Genomic DNA, 13,021 nt, shown 5'->3' with positions numbered 1-13,021 from the left:
AAATCCAACAGCAAGAGATACAAAGAGAAATTCCATTCAAAATAACTGTTGATAGCATAAAACATTTGGGAATCTATCTACCAAAGGAAAGTCAGGAATTAGATGAGCAAAATTACAAAAAACTTTCCACACAAATAAAGTCAGACTTAAATAATTGGAAAAATATTAAGTGCTCTTGGATAGGTCGAACGAATATAATAAAGATGACAATACTCCCTAAACTAATCTATTTATTTAGTGCTATACCAGACTTCCAAGAAAATATTTTAATGATCTAGAAAAAATAACAAATTTCTTATGTAACAATAAAAAGTCGAGAATCTCAAGGGAACTAATGAAAAAAAAAATCAAATGAAGGTGGCCTAGCTGTATCTGATCTAAAATTATATTATAAAGCAGCAGTCACCAAAACCATTTGGTATTGGCTAAGAAATAAATTAGTTGATCAGTGGAAAAGGTTAGGTTCACAAGACAGAATAGTCAACTATAGCAATCTAGTGTTTGACAAACCCAAAGATCCTACCTTTTGGGATAAGAATTCATTATTTGATAAAAACTGCTGGAATAACTGGAAATTAGTATGGCAGAAATTAGGCATGGACCCACACTTAACACCATATACCAAGATAAGATCAAAATGGGTCCATGACCTAGGCATAAAGAACGAGATTATAAATAAATTAGATGATCGAAGATGGACAGAAGCAGCTACACCCAGAGAAAAGAACACTGGGAAATGAATATAAACTGCTTGCATTTTTGTTTTTCTTCCCGGGTTATTTATACCTTTTGAATTCAATTCTCCCTGTGCAACAAGAAAACTGTTCGGTTCTGCACACATATATTGTATCTAGGATATACTGCAACCCATTCAACATGTAAAGGACTCTTGCCATCTGGGGGAGGGGGTGGAGGGAGAGAGGGGAAAAATCGGAACAATTTTTGCATGTAATAATGCAAGGGATAATGCTGTAAAAAATTACCCTGGCATGTGTTCTATCAATAAAAAGTTATTTAAAAAATTAAAATAAATAAATAAATGAATGAATGAATTAGAGGAACATAGGATAGTTTATTTCTCAGACTTGTGGAGGAGAAAGAAATTTGTGACCAAAGATGAACTAGAGACCATTACTGATCACAAAATAGAAAATTTTGATTATATCAAATTAAAAAACCTTTGTACAAACAAAACTAATGCAAACAAGATTAGAAGGGAAGCAACAAACTGGGAAAACATCTTCACAGTTAAAGGTTCTGATAAAGGCCTCATTTCCAAAATATATAGAGAACTGACTCAAGAACAGACAATTTTCAGATGATGAAATTGAAACTATTACCACTCATATGAAAGAGTGTTCCAAATCACTATTGATCAGAGAAATGCAAATTAAAACAACTCTGAGATACCACTACACACCTGTCAGATTGGCTAAGATGACAGGAAAAAAATAATGATGAATGTTGGAGGGGATGCGGGAAAACTGGGACACTGATGCATTGTTGGTGGAGTTGTGAATGAATCCATCCATTCTGGAGAGCAATCTGGAATTATGCCCAAAAAGTTATCAAACGGTGCATACCCTTTGATCCAGCAGTGCTACTACTGGGCTTATATCCCAAAGAAATACTAAAGAAGGGAAAGGGACCTGTATGTGCCAAAATGTTTGTGGCAGCCCTGTTTGTAGTGGCTAGAAACTGGAAATTGAATGGATGCCCATCAATTGGAGAATGGCTGGGTAAATTGTGGTATATGAATGTTATGGAATATTATTGTTCTGTAAGAAATGACCAGCAGGATGAATACGGAGAGGTTTGGAGAGACTTACATGAACTGATGCTAAGTGAAATGAGCAGAACGAAGAGATCATTATACACTTCAACAACGATATTGTATGAGGATGTATTCTGATGGAAGTAGATTTCTTTGACAAAGAGACCTAACTCAGTTTCAATTGATAAATGATGGACAGAAGCAGCTATATCCAAAGGAAGAACACTGAGAAATGAATGTGAACTATTTGCATTTTTGGTTTTCTTCCCGGGTTATTTTTACCTTCTGAATCCAATTCTCCCTGTGCAACAAGAGAACTGTTCAGTTCTGCAAACATATATTGTATCTAGGATATACTGCAACATATCTAACATATATAGGACTGCTTGCATCTAGGGGAGGGGGTGGAGGGAGGGAGGGGAAAAATCGGAACAGAAGCCAGTGCAAGGGATAATGTTGTAAAAAAAATTATCCTGGCATGGATTCTGTCAATATAAAGTTATTATAAAATAAAATAAAATATATATTAAAAAAATAATTAGCCCATGTCTTATCTTCTCTCACACATGCTAATCAGAATCAAAAATGATAATGAACATTGCTTGAGGAGACACTATCCCAGAAAATGAAAAAAAAAAAAGTCAATTAATTGCAAAATGCCTTAACTATGGAAATTACAGCATTGTTCAATAAATGAATGATTTATGATAAATGTTCATCTTAACAAACAGTATACTTATGAAACCTGAAAAAGTTCAGTATACAGAATACATTTATACTGTATATTAGATAAAGAACTGTGGCAATATTACATTGGAATATGCAACATTCCAGATACAAGATATTATGTTTTAAGATTGAAGAGGAATCTTTTCAATAGACAGGAACTGTCCATTTAAACAGAACTTAGACTTAAGTTCCCCAGCTTTTAGCACAATATCTACTAATAATACATTCTTGTCATTTGATTCTCAATACCAAAATTTCAAAATAGTTTATGGGTAGCCAAAATAAGTGTTATAAAACCTGTATGTACTTTAATCCTAAAAGTATTCTTTTCAAACTTTCCTACATGCTATCTTTGTTTTACAACGACATAATTTGATCATTAGCTCATATACCGAGACAATGAAAATGTGCTATTGAAGGCAGATTTTCTGAGAAGTGAGAAATAACTGCCAGAAATTAAGAGAAGATACAGAAAAACCATAAGAAAGAGGTTATAAGAACTCAAAAGGCCATTGAGAATACAAATGTTCCCTACACATCAATTCTTATATTATAGCCTAGTAAAAAAAAAAAAATGACATTACCTTTATTTATTGAAACATGGTTAATTTTATTGGGTACTCTTTGTTTAAGGGGACAGGGAATATATTAATACATGTGTAAGGTATTTCTATCAAACTGACATTTCCTCTCTGTCAATTATCCCTTCAAGGCAGGTCTCATGCTCTACAACTAAGCCAATGGTATTCAAGAGTTGGTGTTGGGCAAAATTTTATCACACTGAAACCAATCTGGTAATTTAATTTTTTTGAACCTAGCTAAGTTGGACCCTGAAATACAGACATAGATATAGTTCATCACTAGGTCCATAATCAAAGCTGTGCAGCTTGGTAAGATTTGCCAGAGTTTGTGCTCAGGCCTTAAAACTAACCTACTGTAACTTCCATATCATGATGAGGCTTTGGAAAATAGCTTTAGCAAATAATTTCCATCAAAAATGGCTAAGTCATATTTTTTTAAATAATTGGTGTTTAAATGACATGGTCAGTTACCTAAACAATGTTTGTATAGAATATTATATTCCTGGATAATGCTGGCAAATGAGGCATTACTAAACTTATTTCCAAAATAAAAAAGAACCAAGATACTTGTTTATTCTAATTTTTTATTATAAAAATTGCTGATCAGGTATGCCTGTTATAGTTCCTTAGATCTATATAATACCTTTCTTCTCCCTATTTCAAAGTGCTTTCATAAAATCATATATTAAGACCTAGAAGGGACCTTAAAGGTAGGACCTTCTAGTCCTACCTCCTCATTTTACAGATGAAACTCAGAGAGGTCAAATGGCATGCCTAAAATCATATAAGTCCTCACCCTACAGATTTGAACTTAAGGTGGACTTCTCCAAAGTCAATGGGTTCTTTTCCACTGTACTCGGGCACACAATTATTTCAAAATGTATCTTTAGCTAAAAGGGGTAAGCATTCTTAAACCTCATTTTTGCAAACAGGAAGCAAAGAGAAGTTAAGCAACCTGGTTTTCCTTCAAGACTCAGCTCAAATCCCACCTTCTTCAAGAGTCCTGTATCCTCCAACCATTATTTCAGTTTCTCATCTTGAGGATTACCTTTCACATGTGCCTGGTTATTTATATTTCTTCCCCATTAAAATGTAAATCCTTGAGCCCAAGTTGTTTCTGCCTTTTTTTTGAACATTCTCTGTATACTGACTGAATGTAATGACTAAGATTATGTACTCAATTAGTGGGTACTGAAAGCAGGACAATGGAGAAATGGATGGAACTTATCTGACAGGAAAAAAAAAAAAAAAACAGAGAAGCAACCCCATCAACTTCAAATGTATGTGACCAAGTATTGAATAGAAGTTTGATAGTCTTACTAATTACAAGAAAAGTTGGACATAGTAAAAGGTTTTTACTTCCTGAAACTTGAGAACTCCTACTTCCTCTATATGGAAAGAAAAATTCAGAGAAGGAAAGGAAAATCAAGTGATAATAATATTAGTTGGAAAGAGAGATGGCAAAAAGAGGGAAGAGCAAGGGGTATCCTGTTGTATTCCTGATTTAGGATGACGTGTGTATGTGAGAGAAAGAGGGGAGAAAATAGATGGGTAACAGAAACAGAGATTGAGATCAATTGGGACAAAAGGGAAATAGTGGGGGGGGGGGGGGGGCGCTGAGCTTAGTGGGGAGAGGCAACAGATAGAGAGACAGATAAAAGAGCCGGGTAGGATGTCAACAAAGAGACAGAGAGAGGTAACAGGAAGGGGCAACAGGGAGACAGTTGGGGGAGCAAAGTAGCAAAAGCAAAAAAAAAAAAAAAAAAAAAAAAAATGACAGACAAGTAATACAAAGGATGACAACAGATAAAGGGTAAGGGTGACAAAAGGAAAGGGGTCAAAAGAGAGGGAGTCAAAGTGAGAAAGGGCAAGAGAGACAGAGAGGTAGCGACATAAGTGGAGACGACAGAGTACAAAGCAACATAGGGAGAGGCAATAGAAAAAAGAAGGTAAATACACAGGAGAGGAACAGAAAAGAGAAGCAATAGAGAGAAGACGGCGGTAACAGAGGGGAAGCAACAGGAGGATAGTTGGGGGCGGGCAGGAAAAAAAGGGAGTTAAATAGAGAAAAAGATAGACTGGGTGACAGAGGCAATAAAGATGACCAATCCAATTTCCTTTTAGTTTCAGAGTCAGGCAGATGACCGCAGTCGGAATGATGTTCGGCGCTACTCTCTCTCCAGATGAAGAGGATCCGATTGGCAACCAAGTATCTTCCCTAGCTCCTAATGCCCAGCCTGGACTTCCCGCAGATGAATGTCATTCACAACCCAACCCAGCGTTCCTGCCACATGCTTCAGGTGAAGGGACTCACTATGGAGGCAGTGCCTCCTAAGGGGCGCGCTGGTGCCGCCTCTGGCGAAAACTCTCCCGCCCCGGCCCGACTGTCACGGGAGCCATTGGGACTTCTTCTTCCCCCAGCTCCGCGCCTCACCTGCAGGTGAATTTGAGGGCCAGGAGCAGCGCGCAGCCCACCGCCACAACTCCGCACAGCAGCTCGGGCCTCCGCCGGGCCATCAGGGAGGCGCCGCGTAGCCGCCGGCAGAGGAGACCCGTAGGGCCGGGAGGGGCTGGGCTGGAGGAGCCGCCGCTGCTGCCGCCGGAGCCCTCGGAGCCCTCGCCGCCGTCCCCGCCGTCTTGGTCGCCGCTGCCGCCACCGCGGCCTCCGCATAACGACATTACATTCTCCCTGCCACCCGCTTTATACAGCTCAGCCGCCGCCGCCTGGGGCCGGGCAGGGAGGGCCGAGCCCGGCCTTCCGCTCCCCTATCGCACAGCGGCTAGCGCTCGCTAACCCGGCGCCGCCACGTCAGCCCCGCCATCGAGCCCGCACCGGGCCCCGCCTACACCGAGCCTGAGCCCGGTCCCGCCCTAACGGAAGCCTAAGCTCCGGCCCCGCCCCCAGAGAACCGGGGTCGCGATCCCGCCCCAACAGAATTTCGACCCGGGCTCCGCCCCTAAAAGAACCTGAATCTGGGTCTCGATCCCACTGAGCCTGCGTCGTGGGCCCGGCCCCGCCCCCCCAATCACCTAAACTCAGGCCCCGCCTCCAAGGAAACGGCGACCCAGTCCCGCCCCAATAGAATCTATGCCCAGAACCTGAACCCGGAACCCGCTTCCACTCGGTTTGAGCTTGTAGCCCGGCTCCATTCCTTGATAACTTAAGATCTGCCCCTGTCCCAACAGAATTCATTCCTAGGCCTAGCTCCTACTAATCTGGAACCTGGGCCCCTCCCCATAGCTGGACCGCCCCAACAGTCAATTTCTATGTCCGGCCCCCAACGAGTCAGCGCCCCAGCTTCGGCCCTGCAACGAGTGCGCATCCGGACCAAGTGGCAGCTGGAGTGGGACCTCGCTGTCTTAGAGGGCTGCTTCTTAAGGTGTAAGGGACTTCCAGGCCGGTGCTGCGTCAGTTTGCAAGTGAGAATCGGGAGATTTGGAGAGGAATGGTGCCTAGGCTAGAGCCCCTGGTAAGGAGACCTCGGGCCGGGGTCGTCGTATTGCGCGGCCCGTTGGTCGGTCTATGAGGATGCTCGAGTCCCTGGGATCTCTTTGTCCCAAAACGGGTTCCATTTTTTAGTACCCGGGGCGCCCCAGTAGATGAAAAACTCGCTGTCTGAGACTCGTTGGGCTGTAGAGGAAATGGGGAAGGAATAGGATAACAAGAGTTAAAACTAGAAAACGTCACGTTTATGATTAGGGAATAGAAGGGATTGGGAATGGTTTACTGTCCTGTCCCATTGGTTTTCAATGAAATAGGGACCACTTTATGTGATTTGTCCTAAAGCCACCAAATTAGGACGTTCCCCCCAAAAGTTATTTTTTAGCTTAATAATGAACTCACAATTTTGGGATGTCTTGTATTCCAGAAAAGATTTACACAGAAGCCTTGAACACACTACACCAGCGAATATAAGCAACCATATTGTCACAGACAAAGTTATAGGCATCAGAGCAACAAGATAATCTAGTTTCTTTAAAAGAATTATCTTTAAAGGAATTCTTAAAAGGAATTATCACTACTAAAGCATAGGCATTATATTTTACAATTACGATAAAAAAAACTTAAGAGGATAAGAAGATAGTTTTGTGACGAGAGGAATGGAAGGGAATAAGGCTGCGTTTTATATTAATGAGTAAAGGGAAATATTTTTAAAGACTAGGTATTTTTTAAAAGTTCTTTTTAAGACTGGATATTTGTTTTTTAAACTGATCGACCCACTCGTTTCCCCTAAGTCCTATTAATAAATGTAGACACACCGTATGGCAGAATCATTATAGGATCAATGCTATTTTTACATAGCCAATGAATGATGTTTTCTATCTGCATGTTGTTATGCAGACAAATCTGCATGAATCTATCCCTGGAGATTGGCTAGAAAGTAAAACACAATGAACTCAGATGGAAATCAGTTGGCTAGGGAAATACAAACAGCAATGCCCATGGCCAAAAGGGATTTCACCATAACTGACCCAGATCTAAATTGAACCAATTTAACACGTGGCACTCAGCTCATCACACTTTCCAGTTAACTGTAAATGAGTTGCAAATATATTTGGAAGTCTAGAATATTACAAGATAGCCTTAAAAGTAATATGAGGGGCAGTTAGGTGGCCAGTGGATACAACACTAGCCCTGAAGTCAGGAGGACCTGAATTCAAATTGGATTTCAGACACTTATCACTTCCTAGCTGTGTGACTCTGGGAAAGTCACTTAAACCCAATTGAGACAGCAAAAAAAAAAAAAAAAAAAAAACCACAAACTCTTTGAGTTAGAAACACTTTGAGGAAGTGGATTATTGGGGGGGAGGAGGAAAGGAAATAATTGATCCACACCCTGACTTGTACCAGTTAACTGCTAACTTCCTTCTCAGTTCTTCCCATATGGGACTGCATAGGATTCAGTGGAGGACAGGAGAGGGTTTGGGATAGAACTACAAATGCAAAATTGTTTTCAATATCGTAACCATGGCAAAAAATTTTAAGAATTACATTTAGTTGCCTTATCTGTGGGTTTCAAAATATACATCTTATATGTATAGACATACTTTTTTTAAGGCTTTTTATTTTCAAAACATATGCATGAACATATTTAACATATATAGGACTGCTTGCCATCTTGTGGGGAGGGGGGGGGAGGAGGGAGGGAAGAGAAAAAAACGAAACATAAGTGATTGCAAGGGATAATGTTGTGTAAAAATTATCCTGGCATGGATTCTGTCAATACAAAGTTATTATTAAATAAAATTAAATTAAAAACAAACAAACAAAAAAAACATATGCATGCATAATTTTTTAACACTGACCTGTGCATAGCCTTGTTTCAGATTTTCCCCTTCTTCCCCCACCGCCTTCCCTAGACGACAAGCAATCCAATATATGTTATACGTATTAAAATATATGTTAAATCCAATATGTATAAACATATTTATACAATTCTCTTGCTGCACAAGAAAAATAAGATTAAAAAGGAAAGAAAATGAGTAAGAAAAAATGCAAGCAAACATCATTAAACAATGAGAATGTTATGTTGTGATCCACATGCAGTTCCCACAGTCTTCTCTCTGGGTGTAGATGGCTCTCTTCATCACAAGATCATTGGAACTGGCACCAATCATATAAATATACTTTAAAAAAGCATTTTCCAATCATTATATCAATCTGATTCTTACAATTTTATTGTGACTTAGTAGAGCGGGTATTCTCATAAATTCCCAGAAACTTAAAGTTTAAAACTGAATTTAAACCATATCTACTAAACTAAACAAATATTTCTGTGGAAATCACTATCTAATAACGTATTCTCAGCATTATCCAGCTCTCTTCATGCTCTGACCACCAACTAGTTAACCAAATCTTGTCATTTTCCCTTTCACATCTCTCACTTATCAAATCAGAGCCCTTTTCTCTCCCTCCCATTAGTAAATTTTGGTTACTGTCCCTATCAGTTTTTACTGATTATTGCAATAGGTTCTTAATTGGACTCCCTACTTTTCACCACTTCTATCAATTGCAGATTTTTGTGACTCCCCTATTCAAGTAGCTCCAATAATTTTCTAATGCTTCTAGAATAAAATATAAACTGTTTAACTTTTAAAGTCCTATATATCTTAGCGTTAACTAGCTTTCCCAGCCTCACTAGTAATTACCATCCTCTCTAAAATCTCCAAACTAGCTAAATTTATCTCCTCATTCATTCCTCCTCACAACTGACACACTATCACCTGCCAGTACTTTGTTCTCACCATTATCTGGAATGCTCTCAACTATAATTGAGTCAAGCATTTTCCTTCGAGATGCAGCTCAGAAATCACTTTTACATGAAGCCTTTTCTAATCCCAACTGATAAGTGCCTGGAACCCAAACTTAATTGTATTTACTTAGTATGTATAAGCATGTACTTAGTGTATGTGTATATATAATATATATATGTTCTTGTTTCCACCATTATTTCCACCTACATCCTTAGCATATAAGCATAGTGCCTGAAAAATAAACACTAATTCTTAATTAATAAATTTTATTGAAAGAACTATTATATCTTCCAGCCATTATCAACATCTAAATAAAATAAGATTAAATAAAAATAGAGCTGCCTTAAAGAGAAACAAAGTTTGTAAGAGTGCAGCATATACTGTAAAAAGTGAGGAGGGTAGAATCTACTTTGCTAACTGATAATTGCAAGGGAGATTGCAAACTGAATAGGATACAGCAGTCTTCTCTCCCCTCCCCCCCTTTTAGAGCACCAATTCACAGAGTTGTTTCTGTCCACTATTTGCTTTACTGCAGTCCAATTCAAGGTGCCCTATGACTTTGCTAGCAAGGTTAAATGTCAAAACTATCATGTAAGCAAGCTATTGCTTATACCTTCCAAATAGTATTGAGTTTTAATATTTTGATTTTCCCCTTAACCCTACTTCCCTTACAAAAGCCACCTCAATGCAACGGAAACTTATCTTGATGAAGATATAATTGTGACTTTTAATATACTGTTAAATTATGAAATACAACAAACGCCTATTTTATAATATTCTCCCAGTGATGCTCCACAGTGACAGGGACTACTACCATAGTCCATAAAGTATTATGGTTGAAAGTCACCCAAAAGACAACAGAAAACATTAATAAAATAACATTTCAAACAATGAATTTCACATAGGGGTAAAATTGTAAAATATTTTAAGATACAATCAGATAAGAAGGTAGTAAGCAAGATTTAGGAATACTGACTGGATGACAACATACCTGGGTTGTTCCTGGGTTGGTTGCAATCTATTTTGGTGGAGGAAATACTCCAGCTGGATGAGATTACAAATATACTGCAAAATCATAGGGTCAAATATTTAAAACTGGAAGAGAACTAGTTTCTCCCTCCCCTCATCTGAATTGAGGTCCACAGAAGTAACTTCACACAAGTGTATTAAATAGCAAAACTAAGATTTGAAGTAAGATCCTGACTACTTCAAGGATCTAATATTAAAACTCTGGTATTACTAAAAATTACTTATAATGACCATTTTTGACTTTGTCATTAGTTCCATATAAAACACTTAAATTGCTATACAATTCCCTCAAGATTTAGGAAAAAAGATGTGTCAGTCACCTTGGAAGACAAAGAAACCTGGAATGACAAAAACAGTTACTGAGGTTTTTTTGAAGATATCAAAGATCATTAATGACAACAGATATGCATTACTATATTCTAACGTTGTATGGTGGCTTCATCACAGCCTCAATAATCATCAGAAGTATTACATAACAACTAAATTGGGAATAAACTATTTTCCATATCAAATCATACCACTTCTTTCAATATACCTAATTTCCTCATGTCTTTGACCTATACATTTTTCTCCTTAATTATTAAAAATTACTGTTTCTAACAGAAATGTTTTCATTCTGGTAGCAGTATTGTGCAACTCTCCCAAGCAATGTTTTTTATATATGTGGCAAGCTTCTTGTAAGGATTTCAAAGCATTTTCTAGTCTTCTCTTACAGAAAGTAAATATAAATATTTCATGGAAAAAAGACAAAATGGGGATCTCAAAAATATTATATTCATTGAACTCAATTCCAAAACATTTTGTAATTGTTTCAAAAAGTCACTGTCAAAAATCTGCCCCTGCTGTCCAGCCTTTGGAAAAATATTAGACTTGTGTATGTCTTAAGAACAAGTGTTCTAATGAATACTAGTTTCAAAAGAAAGTATGTATTAGTGAAATTTTTCCTTAGTATTCTCATTAAAATAATTGTAATCTCTGAACTTAAAATGGTTGCTAACAAAGACTTAAAAAAAAAATCAGGTTCAAAACATTAATTAAATGCACACACAATCCTAAACATGAATTTCAAGCATCATCTATTTTTAAAGGAAGAGAGTAGCAGTTTAGCAGTGAGAAGTAGTTTATTTTAATTACATTACTGCTTTATTTCAAAATAGCATGGGTAAGATGGCTTCATAAATCGATATGAAAGTCGGTACTAAAAGCTAAAGATGACATAACATTGGGTTTCACCTTTTCAGGGACATCATGCATTCCTTTTAGGATAAAACATGAAACAGCACTATAGCTAATATAAGAAACTGCATGTAAGTCATAACACAGAAGATTCTTATTCAAAAGGAAAGCATACAGAAAGAAAAAGTATCCATTCAAAAAGGCAGGTAAATATTTAAGCATTTAGTACATAATTTCCTGACTACAAAAAAAAAAAAAAAAATTGAGGAACCTTAATGTTTGAATAGGAAAATAAAATGTTTCCTCAATACTTTCATTAAAAAGGACTGGTCCCCCCTCCCCCCAAAAAGGCATTTATATAAAGTTTTATTACAGGCAATATTGGTCCATACAATACACAATACCAACAATACAAGTAAAATCTTTCAAAATCATCATTTAACAGCAAAGACCAAAAAAATCAAAATTTCAGCCAATTTTCCAAAAATTCTTAGTGCACATTTTCTTCAAGATTCTTTTCGGTAAGTGATAGTGAAACATACAAATAGAGGAAAAAATACCCCATTCAACATATACTAGTGTTAAATGGTTATTTTGCTTAAAATCTTTATTAAGAAAATCCTTTTAAGCAACCTACATACAGATAAGTAGCAAACTTTATTTCTTTTTAAACAGACTCTTTCCATTAAAACACTTAATATTATTTCATCCATCATTGTCTTCTTATTCCAGAACACTGGTTTATAATCTTACCTTAAAGGTCTCAGCTTAAGGACCAACTCAAGAGAGGTTTTCCTTTTCCTCATCCTTTCCCCCCTAACAACCTTCCATCCAAAATTATGTTCAACAGATGGCAAATCGGGCATACTTTATGGCAGCCTGTCACTTTACCATCTGGTTTCATGACGGCTCAGCCAGATCTGTTAAACACCCCATTTTCATAACCACTGTAGAATGTTGTTCAGGAGGAACAATATATATGCCAATACAAGCAGAAAACTTGCAGCTTCTCTGCTACATGCTTTTGAATACTTTGAAATTTTCAGGTTGATGCTTTGATTAGGAAACATATCACTTTTAGTATTAGTTTAAATCTTTAAACAAAAAACTATATTTTCCAAAGTCATTATCATTTGGTGCAATCAAGTGATCTTTTCTGGCTTTGCTAAGCTTCATCTTTAGAACATCTCTTCGTTCTTGCCATTCATGAAGTTCAGCATTTCCATGGGCAAATTTACAGGTGTTTCCTTCGGTGCAAGTACCAGCCACATATCTATCAAAAGAAGTTAATACTTGAAACTTAATTTGTTGTTCTACTATCAAATTATCACATAAATATTGATAATCAAATTTATCCCTTTACATAAGACCTTTCATAAAGATTCTTAATGCTCACATAGTTAATGAATTGCTTCAGAATTACTGTGATCTTGATTTCAAACAAAAGTAACATAAATTGAAAGATATTTGGGGCATT

At 37.4% G+C, this 13,021-nt stretch overlaps 2 protein-coding genes across 4 annotated transcripts in view; both read right to left on the bottom strand.

The window, feature by feature from the left end:
* The window catches only part of TXNDC11 (thioredoxin domain containing 11), a 57,627-nt gene extending 51,231 nt beyond the window's left edge, over positions 1-6,396 (bottom strand). The window contains exon 1 of one of the 3 annotated variants that reach the window (XM_051963190.1): positions 5,519-6,396. In XM_051963190.1, coding sequence (XP_051819150.1) covers positions 5,519-5,763 — 245 coding nt within the window. In that variant the 5' untranslated portion in view covers positions 5,764-6,396. The remainder of the gene's footprint in view (positions 1-5,518) is intronic. The other 2 variants (XM_051963197.1, XM_051963205.1) reach the window with 2 other exon arrangements.
* Positions 6,397-11,470: 5,074 nt separating this feature from the next.
* ZC3H7A (zinc finger CCCH-type containing 7A) overlaps positions 11,471-13,021 on the bottom strand; it is a 62,987-nt gene continuing 61,436 nt past the window's right edge. The window contains exon 23 of the mRNA XM_051963185.1: positions 11,471-12,817. Coding sequence (XP_051819145.1) covers positions 12,628-12,817 — 190 coding nt within the window. The 3' untranslated portion in view covers positions 11,471-12,627. The remainder of the gene's footprint in view (positions 12,818-13,021) is intronic.

The sequence above is a fragment of the Antechinus flavipes genome, chromosome 1 (genome assembly GCF_016432865.1).
Source record: "Antechinus flavipes isolate AdamAnt ecotype Samford, QLD, Australia chromosome 1, AdamAnt_v2, whole genome shotgun sequence".
In the NCBI taxonomy this organism is placed as follows: domain Eukaryota; kingdom Metazoa; phylum Chordata; class Mammalia; order Dasyuromorphia; family Dasyuridae; genus Antechinus; species Antechinus flavipes.
Note: the sequence above shows the minus strand (reverse complement) of the source record. Positions and strands in the feature narration are given on the sequence as shown.